Source organism: Opisthorchis viverrini, assembly GCF_000715545.1.
Source record: "Opisthorchis viverrini unplaced genomic scaffold opera_v5_5, whole genome shotgun sequence".
NCBI lineage: Eukaryota > Metazoa > Platyhelminthes > Trematoda > Opisthorchiida > Opisthorchiidae > Opisthorchis > Opisthorchis viverrini.
The window spans coordinates 2,014,643-2,031,805 of NW_008751661.1; the positions used below are offsets into that span (position 1 = coordinate 2,014,643).

The window sequence follows — 17,163 nt, forward strand, 5'->3', positions numbered from 1 at the left end:
ATGATGATGATGATGATGATGATGATGATGATGATGATGATGATGATGATGATGATGATGATGGTGATATGGAATACACTATCTAGATTTAGCCACTGACCGCTGTTGAGGATATTCATGACAATCGATGAATCTACTGCTCAATTCTTGGCTCGCCTGTTCAGCATAACAGTTTGTCGTTGTAAAATTAATGCATATAATCATTCTGTTGCAGTACCCCTTGGGTACCACCCGAGAGAAGCACGAAGTCCTGTCAACCTTCCCAAGCCTAGACGGCAGCAGTCGAACTTTCCGGTCAGTAAGTCCGCGCCCTAACCACTAAGCCAGCTTGAGCTCTGACAAGCGCTTACATTCCTAGATGTACTTGGACCTGCAATCACGGTCGAACTTTTAAATGCCGTATGGGATGGCAGAGATGACTGTCAGCTTTTGAGGTTAATAGGTTTTCAGTGAGAAGCATTCACCTCTGCAAACAGCACCTTTATGAAACAAAAAGTGGTCCTCTTATGGAAAGATTGGGCTTTGACTTACATTGTGTGTGCTCTTTGGTCCATGCTGATTCAAGTAATTATTCTGTCACAAGTAACTAAAACTGCCCTCCCCCTTGAGGAGCCTAAGACCAAATACAACCATCTTAGAAACCGTATCTCTTTGACGTCCACTGTGCAAAAACTGTGGATTGATGATGTAACGACAGTCTCGCTTGTATCATTCGTACATCCGCCAGATAAGACAACAGCTGTGAACCTGAGTGTCTGACCAATCGAATTAGGACTGTGAAAAAATCGAACGAGAAGGCGAAAAAAAGAATCCCATTGTCAAGCAGAGATGATATCTTTGAATGGAGTGTGTTCTAGACATTCGTCTAGCTGATTCGCAACAAACAGATATTGGCCAACGCTAATGTGCCCTAGTAACATCACCTGAGTTGCCAGTCAATGAGTTTTATTGCAACTGCATCGCACCCACGAATAATTAATGTGCCCAAACATGGATGGTCGAATATTATAGCGGCAGATTGCCAGAATACCCAGATTCCCTTATCTGTTCCTCTAGAACCACTTGTTTCTAAAGATGCTCCTATTTTGATCAAGTCCGAATACAATGAAAGGCGGAAGCCTCCAGATAACCGAAGATGATAGACGACAGCAGCTGGTCTTGATCTGAGCGATGGTCAATGTCTAAACATTTGATGTCCAGGGGCGTCTTTTCAGAATTACACTGGAATGTCTGCCACTTAACTGACACTGCGAAAACCTACTCATTGGTCCACTTTGGAAGCCCAGTTTAACAAACTCAGTTCCTCATGTTGCCGCTCGGTCTTCTAGTCTCCCCGGCTACAGTACGTTACTGAAACAATGAAAGTCGTTTTGAGACCTATCATCATTCTACTATAAGGTGGTATGATGAGCACTTCCTATTTGGTGAGCACAGACGANGGGAGCATGGTCGAGCGTTTTGATGTGAAAAAAAGGCGCCACTTAGCGTGTACACACTGCAGAGTTCAGAGAACCCGAAACAATCATTACTGTTCGTAATGCTCATAAGGTCACTGAAAATTCTTCGCCCTTCTGTTTTGGGCTCATCAGATAGGCACAGTCCCCGAGTTCCCGTCAACATTATGTTCTATTGAACCCAAAATGCACGAAATTAGTAAAGTTCACTTATTTGCAAACTAATTTAATTTTGCGAGAGACTCAGCTGAATCTCTCGTTTAGGCGCAGTCCCCGAGTTTTCGTCAACATTATGTTCTGCTTGAACCAAAATTGTACGAAGTTGGACTTATACACTCATCAGCATACCGATTTGGTTTTCACGGGAGCTCCCCTGAAACCCAACTAAACCTCTCGTTTATGATGTTCTTATTCAACAGAATGTGCTGCACCAGGCTGCCTCAGGTTTTACTTGGTACGACATTCGAGAGTATCTCATGAGAAACGAATTGGTTCGCCTACAGGTTTTACTTGGTACGACATTCGAGAGTCCCTCATGAGAAACGTATCAGTTCGCCTATGAGTGTATTAGTAGTTTGATTGGGCTCAGATGGACGAGAAAAATAGTCACGTGCACTTGAATGCAATGCAAGTCGGTCTACTGAAGACCATTCAGCGTGAGCAAAACGTTGAGTCCTGGAAAAAAGTAGCAATTATCGTTGTACTTTTCCTCCACCAATCACTCTAGCAAGGGCATCGTAGGTTATCCCCTCAATCTGACAATACGTGGCCTTGTAAATAATATCCACACTGAAGTTGGGGACGGCCAGAATACATGGAAACTGAAACACATGTGATCGTAAAAAAACACGTTCAGATTTGAATCGAGCAGCAAGGTGTAGGGGTAGTGTACTTTCCCACACGTTAACCACCGTTCAGTGGCCTTATTCATTCGGAAGTCAAGTCTAGAACTGTCGGCAGCTCAAGCATATTTGGGTTGGCAAATGTGTCGATAAAAATACCCCATGCAGCAGAAAAAATTTGCAAGCTACTATGCAACTCGAGCGAAGCCAAGATGGCTCTATGCTGTTCAGGCATAGACATGAGCAATCAAGAAGCTAGCGTAGGGTCTGAACCACAGACATTCTTGTGGGTAGCTTTGCCACCAATCCTTGGGCTATTTAGACACAGAACCATGTCTATCAGCTTCTCAACCGTTACCTTGGTTCTCGCACTCTTACACCAGGTCAGCTAGATCATGCAAAGATCGTTGGTATTCAATGAAACAAACGTACCCAGAAGTGCTAGATATCTGGCGTATTCACTACGGTCAAACCAACAATTTCATCAGTACTCGAGAGAGCTGACTGAAAGGCCTGGAGGTTATCGAAATTAGCCCTAGCAACATGGCAGCTATTCCCCCCCCCCCGCCATCAATACCTACCCACCTGTATTTTCCCCCGTGGACAGAGTGGTGCACAGACTTCTAAATTTAGTAACCACACTGGTGTGACCTACTGAGAACAGGCAGGTACTAGATACGTATTATGGGTGGTAGACAACATTTGATGTCATCCGCACTGAGCCTTTCGCCACGAGCATAGACAACATTTGATGTCATCCGCCTTTTGCCACGAGATGGCTGTGTTTCGGGTTGTCGGGTTGGGTGATGATCCCCAGCACTGCCAATGCCTGGTGTATATTGGAATTCGGGCTCCTGTTCAGTCCTCAAAAGGACGGATTCACTTACTTGACCATAAGATAAGCTGAATCAGCATGTCCAAGATGGGTGGTGCAGTCCCGAGACATGGGATGAGATTGCATTTGCCGCCATGGTAGTATTGTTCTCTCGTATTGAGGCAGAAATCGGTGAGGTGGAGGAAAAATAGGTTTCAAAGGGATGAAAGTTCCTGTCTTAGACAACCCCAGTGAGTAAAAAAAGTGACAACAACACTTCACGCCATCCCTCTGAACGGTTCGTGTAGACCAATAACCTTGAGCCTTCGATCAGATTCGGTTGTCAACGGTCAATACTAGACGCAACGCTTTACCACAGTCAAAAAGAAACGCGTTAATTCCGTACAGCTAAACAGGTAAACAAAGTCTGTTCACCTTCAGTTTTCCTGGCAAATGCTCACAATTCAACTGCACAGCTGTAATTTGGTTTGCTCACGAACACAGTACACAGCTCGGCATGGGTTGGCCTTCAAATACTACTTTGTTCGCTGTAAGTAGCCCAAAATGCTCGGGAATAGTCGCAAAACTACTTCCCTCTTAGTAAGGTGAATTCCGTCACAATAACCGATTTCGTGGTGCCTGAAAGGCATTTACTGTAAGGGATAATTGCTGCGCCAGGTATTATCTATTCGGGCATTTGTGTGTCGAACAAAAAAACGGATCGACAATAAGGTACCGACTCGTTTAAGACCAACTGATGAACCGTTGGGCCGCTTAGTTCTGACACAGGGGCTGAGGAAGTGTGGCCAAACCGGTCGGTGACTGATACATACAAACCAATCAACAACCCAAGTAGTTATTGACCTATGTGTCATATCCCGAACACCATATTTCGCTAAAGGTTATGGTCAAAAACGGNCGTACAGCTAAACAGGTAAACAAAGTCTGTTCACCTTCAGTTTTCCTGGCAAATGCTCACAATTCAACTGCACAGCTGTAATTTGGTTTGCTCACGAACACAGTACACAGCTCGGCATGGGTTGGCCTTCAAATACTACTTTGTTCGCTGTAAGTAGCCCAAAATGTTCGGGAATAGTCGCAAAACTACTTCCCTCTTAGTAAGGTGAATTCCGTCACAATAACCGATTTCGTGGTGCCTGAAAGGCATTTACTGTAAGGGATAATTGCTGCACCAGGTATTATCTATTCGCGCATTTGTGTGTCGAACCAAAAAAACGGACGACAATAAGGTACCGACTCGTTTAAGACCAACTGATGAACCGTTGGGCCGCTTAGTTCTGACACAGGGGCTGAGGAAGTGTGGCCAAACCGGTCGGTGACTGATACATACAAACCAATCAACAACCCAAGTAGTTATTGACCTATGTGTCATATCCCGAACACCATATTTCGCTAAAGGTTATGGTCAAAAACGGTGGTTCCGCGGGGGTGTGGTCACTAGATGTCCTTCCTAATCTGACATACGCCTGCGAAAAAACATCGCTATACGAAACTTGTGTTAATTTCATAACTATTGATGGTTAACAATACTCGCTTGTGACCGATTTCCCCCAGTTTTTCGTACTAGTAATGGTTTGATGAGTTTGATGACAGGAACCTATGAAAAGCATTCACTGCAAATACATAATGTTCCGATAATCATTCTTCGTTGTATGAGACAAAACTCCAGTCAGCTGAGTGACACAGTGTTTCCCTCAGTCCAAGAGGAATCCACAGCAAATATCCCCCTGCTGGATTTCTATAGAGGTCTAAGTTTATGGACATGCTATCCCACCCCAACCCACTCCCAAAAAGTAAGTCGTAATTCATAGAAAGTTACAGCAAGAGACGACTTCATCAACCGGGCGATAGTTCTGAACTATCGGAATGTTCCGCAACAACTGCTTAAACAAGAAAAACAAATTTCATTTTGAAGCCCTATAGATACTAATCCGCTTTAGTTTCTTTTCTTCATTACAGCTGTTTGGATCACATTCGGCCCACACTCAGCCTCTTCTTTGTCATCTTGAAAGTCACCCTCTCTTTACATATCCTTCTATGCATTCTTCCACATCGATCGATTGCACTCTTATATTTATGATCGGGCTGTTCAGTAGTAAGTACCACAATAATAACAGAGAGAGCTCAAGTGCCATACTTCCATGGAGGATAGGGTACTCAGTACGGAACGTAAAGGAAGGAAAGGATTGAGAACAGTAGAAAAGGCCGTTGGCAGAACGAACTTTTCACATTTTTAAATGGACTGACGGAACGGTTTTTGCGAAACCCGCCCAGGACGAGCTCAGGGCAGAAAGACAAAAGTTATTTATTTGTCAGTCAAGATGAGAATTGATCGTATGTTTGCCACCAGGGTCGGTTAAATATCTTGTCCTGTAAGATTTCTAACCCTGTCGAAAGAAAATCACGTGGAGCACACGTAAGTAATGCTCATGTTGCGGAATACCGATAGTTGGCCTTGCCCACGTTATGGGTACGTGTTACTAGTTAACATCGACTGACATCGATTGCACCAATGATCGCACTGAAATGATGTTGAATATGAACGGAGATCCAAGGTGTGAGCGCTCGAAAAAAACATCTCAAAACACTCAAACTGACGTCATGATAGTCAACCAGCAACTCAGGCAATTTTACCCTGTAGTAACCAATAAGAATTCACACCAACCTAACACATTACTTACAAGGTTGCTGAAAACTCTTCGGCAGCCCACGACCGGTTTCGCCTTTCTTGGCATCAGGTGGGCGCGTTCCCCGGGTTTTCGTCAAAATGCGTATCGAGAGATACAGCCTTAACTTATTACTCATAAAGTTCAAGTAGAACAAAGTTGGGACTACCTGATGAGTCCGAAACAGAAGGGCAAAACCGGTCATGGGCTGCAGAAGAGTCTTCAGTAACCACATGGGCAGTGCGTTGCATGTATACAATATATCACGATATCTCACATAGCGTACCAACTGAAGCCTGAGGCGACCTGGTGCAGCACATTCAGTTGCTTGAGAACATCATGAACGAGGTTCAGCTTGATTTCAGGGGAATTTCTCGTGAAGACTTAATTGATATTGCAATGAATGCATCTGTCGAACTAAGAATCCTTATCGAGTTAAACGTAGGAAGTACAATATACTGTTTGGAAAGCCCTTTCGGAGAGGCTGTCGCAATCCACTCTGCATCGCAAAAGAGCGCCCGCATCCGAGTATAGGCAAAAACATCCTCTCTCGTGATGGCCTCAAATCGGGGGGATTACTCTACTTAGAACAGTGAAAAACACGAATCCGAATGTTCTAATTTGTATACTGAGGGGAGAGTTTACTCACATCAAACATTTTTATTCATTTCTGCTTTCGTATGGGTAGAATAAAGCTGTGACTGACCTTGAACAGCCCCGTCAAGCACTCAACAAAACACCACAATGGTTAACATCACTCTTACTTTAGTATGAATTCTGACGCACTGGATGTATCGACCCACTATTTCTGTTCGTTCTACTATCGATCCATTCGTCACTTGACTCATCTATCCACTTGCGACTGACTGATCATTACTCACAAGGCGGCTTCGCCTTCGTCCATGGTGTCAGTTTCCAAGTGTAACCAGGTGCAATAAAATTTCTCTCCGTCCCTCGGCCGCTTTGAAAAAAAGCCATCCAACTTTCATTAGCTATTTAAGCTTTCGATCAAGAACGCTCAAATTCAAGGGGGCTAAACACGTTTGGTTTTATGTTCCTTTTTTCGGGGGGCAAAGAGCACTGAATGTTTTACAAATCAAATGGTAACTGACGATACAGTGAGAAATTATGACAAAGATACTCCGAATAAAAAACAACATGGTTGTCATATCAAGGTTGCTGTTGAGCCCAGAAATTTGCAGTTGTGAGTCGTATATTGCTTGGAAAATGATCTGGGGCTCACCAACGACACATGAACCACAACGCTCAGGTGAGGGGAATGCTCCGAAATTTTCGTTTCAGTCCGAATGGAAAACTAGGCTCATCGGTTTTTTGACGAGAGACTCAACTGCAATCCAGCTAAATCTCTCGTTTGATGTTTTCTAAGCTAATTTCGTGAAATTTGGGTTCAAGTAGAACATGAGGTTGACGGAAACTCGGGGACTGCGCCTGCCGGATGAGCTCTAAGAAGGGCGAAACCGGTCGTGAGCTGTCGAAGAGTTTTTAACAACCTTGTGAGTAGTATATTATGTCTAGGCTAATCGTTGTTAATCTTAGGCGGCCTGAGGAGAGGTGTGATTTTTTGAATAGAGGATCATGAAGAAATAAACTGATCATCATCAGTGATTCGACTCAATGAGAGGGTTGATGCATAGAGAGGTTGCTGAATGCAGCCAGCTCACCTTGAAGGATTGATGCCTTCAAATAAAAAACGGACAATAACTATATAAATTTCACAAGTAGAGCACAGCACTTTTTAAATCCTTCTCCACAAATCAGCCAACAGGGGACAGTTCGATGCAACAACGAAGTGTGTTAAACGGAATGGCACATCACCTGGTTATATGAAGGCAAAATCAGGAAGCGAAGAAGTATGATATGATAAGTAATGCACTACTTATAAGGTTGCTCGAACCCCTTCGACAGCCCACCAAATGTTTCGCCCGTCTGGTTCGGGCTTATCAGGTAGACGCAGTCCCCAGGTTTCCGTCAAACTCATGTTCTACTCGAAATTAGCCAACTACACCCATTTGGAAACAAATTTGGTTTTTCGTAAGACTCACTTGGAACCCAGCTGAATTTCTCGTTTGTGATGTTTCCAGGCGACTGAATGTGCTGCACCAGGCCGCCTCATGCTTCAGCCACTGCGATATTCGAGATATCACGATACATGTATATTTGTAATGCACTACTCATAAGGTTGCTGAAAATTCGCCGACAGCCCATGACCGGTTTCGCCTTTCTGTCTCGGGCTCATCAGGTAGGTTTGCAAATGAGTGTATTTTGTTAAGTTCGATATGAATTTTCCAAACAGGAGTGCTTAGAATGTCAACGGACTCGCAATAGCCGAAACTATTTTGATGACTCAGCAATTGCTTCGACAACTTAATTTCTAGCTATGATAAACAGGCGTCAATAACATACTCAGAAAAAGCCTGCTAATCTGCTAACTCGATAGTCTGATGACTGATGAATCTAGCCCGAATCAATAGCACTTGTCCGATGTTCAAACTAGTTACCCCCCACCGCTGCAGCAAGAAGTTGAGAAGGGTTTCTCCCATTCTGTGTCGTATTTTGTCTTTAATTTACTTTAATTTTTATTCTGTTATTATACTGATAACTCGAAGCGTGCCAAGTATCCACTTGAATGAATAAATGTCGACTCATGATTGCTCAGCTGGTATTTCGCATTACGCAGGAAGTAAAGCGATGATGCTTGTCTGCTGCCTTTCGCTTGGAAATTTGGCATCAAAGCACGTTTGTCTTGGATAAAGTGAGTTATGAATTGCGTGTCGACCGATTGATGAGATATTTCGGAAAAAAGGATGGTTGTGTGTCCCAGTATTCGCAACAGATCCCATGTGGTACTCCCTATCCTTCACGGGGGTCACCAAAACAAATATTTTTATAAGTAGCTTACGTACCACTGCGTTTTCGTACCCACATCACGCGTTAACCCACAAATGGAAGCAGTCTAACTCACCGCATGAAATCAGCACGGCAATACATTTGTCCTTCTTTGGTGTAACATCTATCCAATAGCAATATTCCACATGTGAAACAACGTAGACAGGCTTGATGCCATGACTGATCCACAACACGATGATAAAACGGGTCCAGTATAAGACTTCGACAGCCGGTGCATCGTACCGTATCGTTGACGTCATGGTCCACTTCAGAGGCAGTTCGGCGGGAACCAGGCAGGAAGGAGCTGGGGAAATTGGCCAATTGCATCAGGGTACTCAAAGCCGAGCAGGTTGTTGTTGTTGTTGTTGTTGTGGGGTGGTGGGGGAAATCAGCACGGCAATACATTTGTCCTTCTTTGGTGTAACATCTATCCAATAGCAATATTCCACATGTGAAACAACGTAGACAGGCTTGATGCCATGACTGATCCACAACACGATGATAAAACGGGTCCAGTATAAGACTTCGACAGCCGGTGCATCGTACCGTATCGTTGACGTCATGGTCCAATTCAGAGGCAGTTCGGCGGGAACCAGGCAGGAAGGAGCTGGGGAAATTGGCCAATTGCATCAGGGTACTCAAAGCCGAGCAGGTTGTTGTTGTTGTTGTTGTTGTGGTGGTGGTGGTGGTGGTGATTGTAGATATCTGCATAGGCTCTGTATTACTATTGTTCGCATTGCCGATAGTTGTGTGTATTCCGGGTGACGCCGGACTGCACTTAACCAGCATAGTGTTTCCGGTTGACAATGATAGACACATATGACCGTTCTCCATTGCATCATGTAGGGGCCAAAGTTCAGAACTGACAGTGGCAGTTGTCACTGTCATACTCTGGGCCGCCTGGCAGCAGCTTTGATTTTTTTAGCAATCGTCCTATTCCGTACACGCCACTGGCGCTTGTCCATCAGAACGAGCGAACAAACAAACGTGCCGTGTGTTTGTTGCGCCTTTCCGCCGATGCGCGCGGGCCAATCAAATTGCGATCACATTTAATCTGGAGGCTGATTGGTCAATCTAAGTCATCGCTGCCACACATAAGCATGCAAGCGTGAGGGCCAGTCAGCGCAAGGGATAGCAGCAACTGGTGGCTAATTCAACCACTCACACACCCACGCTCGCAAACACCCACCACGCTCTGTCAATCACTACCCCCTCCAAAGGTCCATTCTTTGCCTGCTTTTGTTCCGAATGCCACGTGCTGTCATACGAACACAGAGCTATCTGATTTGCGCAATCATTTCTTTCGTTCAGTCTAATTGAACGAGGAAAGTGATTTGACAGAGCTCACGCGTGCGCGTGTCAGTTTGTCGGAGATACCACAAGACTGGACAGCAGTTCCAGATAGAACGTCGTTGATTACGGTCGAATAAATAAGAGACGTTCAAAGTAAAATCACTCAATCAGCAAAGAGCCGCCTGACCAGAGAAGGTGGCGTTACTTGAGTAAAAGTTCATCCACATTGATAGACGATATAGTCCCACCTCAGTCATCCAGTCCGTTAGAATTGTCTTCAAAATCCAGAGCACTTTAGCTTTGACAGTTATCCCTTGACGATGGTTTTCCACAGTAGTCGAAACGTTACGAACTTTCCGAACGCAGCCGAGGTTTCAGAGTTGATGCGTCAACCACTGCTCTTAGAAATAACGTCACCAGCCTCTTCCTTTCCGATCGTCCATTGTCAGTGATTACTCAAGTACTTATAAAATTCTGACAGAATAAATACATCTCCTAGTTCGAGTGGAACCAGGACAACGGAAAAGTCCCCAGGGACTACAATTAATCCACATACCAAAGAGGTTGAGTTAAACTAAACGAGAACAGTGGGTTCCCCTGCAATGCTTTGGTGAATTTCATGAAAGATCGCTTTCGAAGTATTCCTTTAACCAACATCAGAATAATGCTTGAATGAGGCATGGTGGCAACATAGTTGCACCCTAGGATATATGTCCTCTTGTTAGTCAATTCGAATGGATCAAATATTCCCTCTTCTCTCACCCTCATAAGCGGGCCTTTTGCTACAGTAAGGTACACTGGTGAACCATCTTGGATGTAGCCGAAGCAACCAACTCCGGTATTTTCATTGTTTGGGTCCACGCAGCTCGCGATCACAGTGTATCCTAAGCTGACCTTAATTTACAGCACCGTTCACTCGATAAAGCAACCCGCCTGCTCAGCCCTGCTAGGTTCTTACCTAGCCCATTCTTCAGCTGGTCTCCCCCGGTGGACGTATGTGGGGTTGGTCACGTGACTGTCAGGCTAACGACTACAAGTAGCTGATGGTATAACAAAAGCATTCATCTATCAGAATAGTGCGGGCAACTAGGTTGGCGACTACTCGTGAGTAGCCAATTTGCCATAAAAGTAAATCATTACTCACACACCGAAATACAACGTTCCAACGACTAACTCGTCAATTGTTTGTATGGTCCGCCCGTTTTCGTCTTACATAGTGAATGCTTGTATAGCCCAAATTCACTTAAAGTTTGCTGTCGATGAGTTTTCTTTAATAGAATATGGGCATTGAAAAAGATTCCTGGCATTTGCCGGTGTTTTTCAAATTCCCATGGACTCACAGTGAAAATCCTTTAACAGATACGGAAAACTCGTTTAACCGAACGACAGGCACTCGACACACTTCAGTAGAAGCTAAAAATTGTAAAGATACACCCGGCTGTTAAGCAGTAGAAGTCCACACTCCAAGACAGCTCTTCTTCTCCAGAAGGACCTCCAAAGGACAAGGCAGGTTTTCCCTACTTGAGAGATAACCACACCAAACATGTACAACCAAAATGAAGCTTGAAGGCGTCGTGCAACGAGGCAATACCTACGGAGAGTTATAATGGGGGATGGGGTTTTCAGAAAGTATGTCACGTTACTGATTCCGAGTGGTGGGCTTGTGGGCGAACGGGCTCAGGTTACTAACTAATTCACTTTCGCCCAAGGCCTGATATACACGTTGCCCTGAGGTTTTATGCCTTGTTTACTGACGTATGCGTAAAGCGACACCACCAACCGATATACATCACTCGATGGGAGAGGAAACAATGACCGTATTGAAAGGGGGATCAAGTCAGGCCACATCGCAGCCAGTCACCAAGTACGCCGATGTTGTCAGGAGACGGGACCGTGTGAGAGACTTGTCGTTTTTGCAGATGTCGAGTTGGAGAACAGCGGTGTTACACTAAGGGACTTTGAGGGAACGATACGGAACCTTCAATAAAGAGACCTAAAATAGTCTTACTGCATGTTTGCGTCAGTTAACCTTGTCTGCATATCAACATCATCATCATCATCATCATCAGCATCATCATCATCATCATCATCATCATCATCATCATCATCCGAATCATCATCGTCACCACCATCATCGTCATCATCATCATCCGAATCATCCGAATCCGAGTCATCCTAATCCGAATCATCATCATCATCATCATCATCATGCTCTTCCTCCTCCTCCTCCTCCTCCTCATCATCATCATCATCATCATCATGCTCTTCCTCCTCCTCCTCCTCCTCCTCCTCATCATCATCATCATCATCATCATGCTCTTCCTCCTCCTCCTCCTCCTCCTCCTCATCATCATCATCATCATCATCATGCTCTTCCTCCTCCTCCTCCTCCTCCTCCTCATCATCATCATCATCATCATCATGCTCTTCCTCCTCCTCCTCCTCCTCCTCCTCATCATCATCATCATCATCATCATGCTCTTCCTCCTCCTCCTCCTCCTCCTCCTCATCATCATCATCATCATCATCATGCTCTTCCTCCTCCTCCTCCTCCTCCTCCTCATCATCATCATCATCATCAACGACAACAACAACACCAACATGAACAACATCATCATTATGAGCGACAGAGAAAGCTTTAAACAATAGTGCATGCTGGCGTTTGGCAGCCATAATATATGGTGAAAACTGCGATTCAGCTGATGTCATTACGCAACAGCCGATGTGGCACGAAGGTGTACTTTTATCTGCAAAGTTCATGTTTGAATGTGGGCTGAGGAATTGCCAAATGATGCAGACCTTGACAGGAGGACGATTAGGCTTCGCATCCACAGCTTTGGTCGCAAAATCCGCACGGCAACGGCCGTCGATTTTGGAATAATCGGGTAGCCTAAATTTTACGGAGTAAAGTGCCACGGATGTTCCAATCCCCAAGACTACCGTGTTCGGTCAACGTGTTCGTGGCCAACCCGGTAAGAATCGAACTCCTAGCACCCATCGTCTTCAGTAATTCTTTGGATTACGTAAAAGAGTGTTTTCAGCAATTTTTATAAGACTCGTGAGCCTAAAGTAGGTGGTGAGGTCTATGGGGGAGCGTCCGTGGCAGCAAGCATGACGTACAAATGCAGTTAAACCTCTCCATAAGTTGACTTGAACAAATGACTTTTTCCAGCTCCACTTAGTTCCTCGTTAGAATTCTTAGCCTTTTTATCACCTGTGCATCGGACGGAATTTCGTTACGGAGAAAAATCGCATCAATGAACAAGTACAGGGCGAAATCGGACTGTCCAGTCCTAATGCACTACTCATGTGGTTGCTGAAAATTCTTCGACAACCCACGACCGGTTTCACCCTTTCTGGGGCTCATCAGGTAGGCTGTCCATTTTTCAGAAGACTTCCGGAAACTAGTCATATATTTACTCGGGTTTTTCAGCTGCATTTTTTCGCTAAGGAGATGAACAACCAATCAGCCAGATGAGTGTGAAATTAAGTTTCTGATAACTATTCACAATATAGCTTGTAAAGTCCAATGCAGCACCTGGCATTTGCGTTGAAGGATTCAACTCAGAACAAGGCTTGGCAGAATCATATCGCTTCTGGTATCAGTCCAGTCGCATTTGAGTTCAATCAGTGTGTGTCATAAAAAGGGGAGACAAAATAAGACGAATAGGTAACTGTTTTTGAGGCAACAAGGTACTGAAGAAACTACGCCTGTTTTTCGATTTCCAACTTTCTTGTAGTCCAGGTGAATAGGTTAACTCAAACTCATAGTTCTTGTTAAGTCAAGGATAATTCGGGCTCCAGATAGCTCAGTGTTCAAGGCTCGAGATTACTCACCGGGAGGTCCGCCGTTAGAACCCGGGATCTTGACTGCTCCTGTCTAAGCTTGGGCAACTTCAAATTATCTCAGCCCTGGTGCCTCCCTCACGCGTCAAGACAGCTGCAAAAACGGCAAACCAAAATCGCACACTTTCAAATAAGGTCACGCGGAGTACCTTGTCATTGTGGCTAAGGAACTATTTAGCGTGCAGATGAAAAAAATCACCTGGGTACGAAAAAATGATCGGAAGTTGAGAACAATCCAAACGGGTCCGTGGAAATCGAGTATGCGGTTTCTTTGTACAATAAGCATTCTCGACAGTCTCTGAAGGAGCACTTTTGGGATTACTACAAGTTTTTTTTCAAGACGATAAATGTGAAACACAACTAAGATTAGAAAAACGGGGCTGACCCAAAATCAAGAGAATGAGTGTCCTGGGGGTAACATACTACTCAAAGGTTGCTGAAAATTCTTCGATCATTATAAAGGAGAGATTCAGTCCTCCATCAAAACCAACTCCGTGTGCAGATAATCAATGGTAGGGATGAATGTCCCCAATGAATTCGTTTTGAATAAGGTTATAAGATGTACAAAGAATGCGACTAAAGATAACGAAGACGAACAGATGGCCTCATATATTCCCGATAAACTTGTGGCAAGGAAGTACTTCCGACAAGATTATGAGAATAAAGCTAAATAGGCTTAGTCACGGTCCCCGTATGAGAGGTCAGTTTTTGTTGGTCTAGTATAGAAAATATACTGCGACATCGCAAGCAGCTGAAACACGAGGTGACAGAACATTCGTTTGGAGAACATCATCAACCAGAGATTCGACTGACATTCAGGCGAACTTCCCGTTAAGAATAAATAGATGTGTTCAGTTAGAACATGCGGTTGACGGAAGCTCGGGGAAGGCGTCTGCCGGACGAAATCCAAGATGACAGAAGCCGGTCGTGGACCACGGAAGCGTTTCCATCAACCTCATTACTAGTGTTCCGTCAGGAACATATACTGCGGCGTCTCGAATACTGCTCCGACTATGACACGAGGCCGTGCAGCACATTCATCTGGAGAATATGCTAGACTAGAGTTCCGGCTGAGAATCAGTACGCTCCACCATCTGATGTATTTCCTTGGCTTCATGAACATCGGTGCTAAATTTCTTCGGAATAAAGTACGCTTTCCGTCTCATGACCTTCCCTACAATGGCACTAATCACGCACGCAACTACATGATCTCTACAGTGTTCCCTCTGAAATGGCACCGCTCCTCCAATACAACCAAGCCTTCCTGTAATTGGAGGTCACAACAATGAGGCCGAAAAGGTATTGAAGAAACGCGCATCTTCGTCAGTATCTGATACGAGAGCGAACACTCAGAGTCGAAAAAAAACTGGAACAACTATACATGAGGAAATACACGAGGAAACAGAGCAGGACGTTTCAACCTTCCACTGAAAAGCGAGAACTGAAAACACCTCAAGCGGATTTGTTCTAGATTATTGATCCGGTAAATTAATCGATCATATGCAAAAGAAAACTGCTTGGGCCATTTGCCAATCCGACCGCTATGTGGTTCAATTAAGTAGCAACAAATAAAATTGCTGTTTTTTTTGGACAAACACAAACAATCCGTTAGGCGGATAATCCCCTCCGATGACAAATCCTGAACTACTATTATCAGTAGTCTACTCGGAAGTCACTACTCACAGGTCACATGATCCTTCCATATGAGAAGTTGTTACTCAAGAGACCAATCAACACGTGATGATGTTATATCATCATCATTGGCTAGCTGCTTGTGTTCACCCACTGACCGAAGGTCGCTAGTTCGTGGGGTGCGCGCCGCCCAAGATTCCCATCATTGAAGAGACATTGCTTCTCGGCTTTTCAGTACAGATTTACTTCAATTGCGGTACGAAATCTCCATTAAAGATTCCCAAAGTGAAGGTCTCAGATGAACTGAGTCCGTTTGAAACATGATTTTCGTTCAATAAGTGCCTTGTATACGTACTTTCTAGCACATTAGTGCACTACATTACTGTTTCCACTGGGAAACCGGCAAATTCTCTTCATTTATCACACAGGGCTCCGGCGAACCTTACATAACTCAAATCTATCAGACTTAATAGATATTGAATTCCCTTATTTCTGTGTGACTGGAGGTTCAACCAAAAAACAAGCCCAGGATCCAAGAGGTTATGAGGACTTTTTATTTCACCTAACTCACGGGTTTACATGTTTTATGTCTGCTGATTCGTCAATCTGTGGTATCTGCTGCTGACCCACTCCAGTGCCTAGTGCCGGAGAAAAAAGGCTCACAGAAGGGAACACAATAACTATATTCCGAACAAGCGAGTGCGAGAGCAAAAGTTACAGCGGCCCCACGCTATTTAAAAGGGACTTTCTGACATTGATACAGGCTGTCTGATGGGCGTTAGTGAACACCCATCAAAATCGATCGTGCCTCTATGAAATGCCTGAACGATGATCACATTCGGTCATGCTTCTGTGGCGTGCATGAACACCCATCAGCTTTTGCTAAATTGATTGAATGATTGACTGACCTGGATGCTTGCCGGCTTTCCTGTTGAGATTTTCGTGGAGCAGTAAATTTCGGGCGTTCGGAGGTGACGTTCAGGGATGTGACCTTCCTGATAACATGACTTGATAAAAAAGGAGACCGAAACGAGCTCACAGTCAATACCGCAGATAAAACCGTAATGCGATAGTGTTCTTCAAATTGGACATACTGTCGACTGATGGGCTCCTCTCGTTTCTAGGAGACAAGTTTGCTTCAATTCCCCATTGCTTTTTCGAAAGTCGCACCTTCATTCAGTAGTTCCTTGATACCATCTTTGTTCTTGACCGTGAGCCTTATGCATCCGAGACCCTTGGACTACTCTGTTCTGCCCAGGTAGTGACCATATCATTGTCTCTGTCGGAGAGATATAGACGACCCCGTGAAGAAAACATTAACAAAACACTGTGTTGCTACGAAATAAGTTAGATGACAAGTATGAAATGCATTCAGCCACAGATCGGAGGTCATTCCTGGTTTTTGGCGTTTTTGGGTCGAACAAGGTTCACTTCATGGACTGCGCCTACCTGATGAGCCCCAAGATAGGCGAAACCGGTCGTGGGCTGTCGACGAATCTTCAGCAACCTTATGAGTAGTGCATTACAAATATACATGTATCGCGATGTCTCGAATGTCGTAGTGACTGAAACATGAGGTGACCTGGTGCAGCACATTCAGTTGCCTGGAAACATTACAAACGAGAGATTCAGCTGGGTTCCAGGTGAGTCTCTCGAAAGACCAAATTAGTTTGCGCATGAGTCTATAT

General features: G+C 44.5%; 2 protein-coding genes across 2 annotated transcripts in view; one reads left to right on the plus strand and one right to left on the minus strand.

Moving 5' to 3' along the window:
• Positions 1-9,592, minus strand: part of T265_00511 (hypothetical protein) — a gene marked incomplete at both ends in the record, with an annotated part of 28,838 nt that extends 19,246 nt beyond the window's left edge. The window contains one exon of the mRNA XM_009164315.1: positions 8,781-9,592. Within this exon, the coding sequence (XP_009162579.1) occupies positions 8,781-9,592 (812 nt within the window). The remainder of the gene's footprint in view (positions 1-8,780) is intronic.
• On the plus strand, positions 7,908-16,247 carry T265_00513 (hypothetical protein; the record flags this gene model as incomplete). The annotated part of the gene is made up of 2 exons (XM_009164317.1): positions 7,908-8,061; positions 16,111-16,247. The coding sequence occupies 2 exons, from the start codon at positions 7,908-7,910 to the stop codon at positions 16,245-16,247; spliced, it is 291 nt and encodes a 96-aa protein (XP_009162581.1).
• Positions 16,248-17,163: the final 916 nt, after the last annotated feature.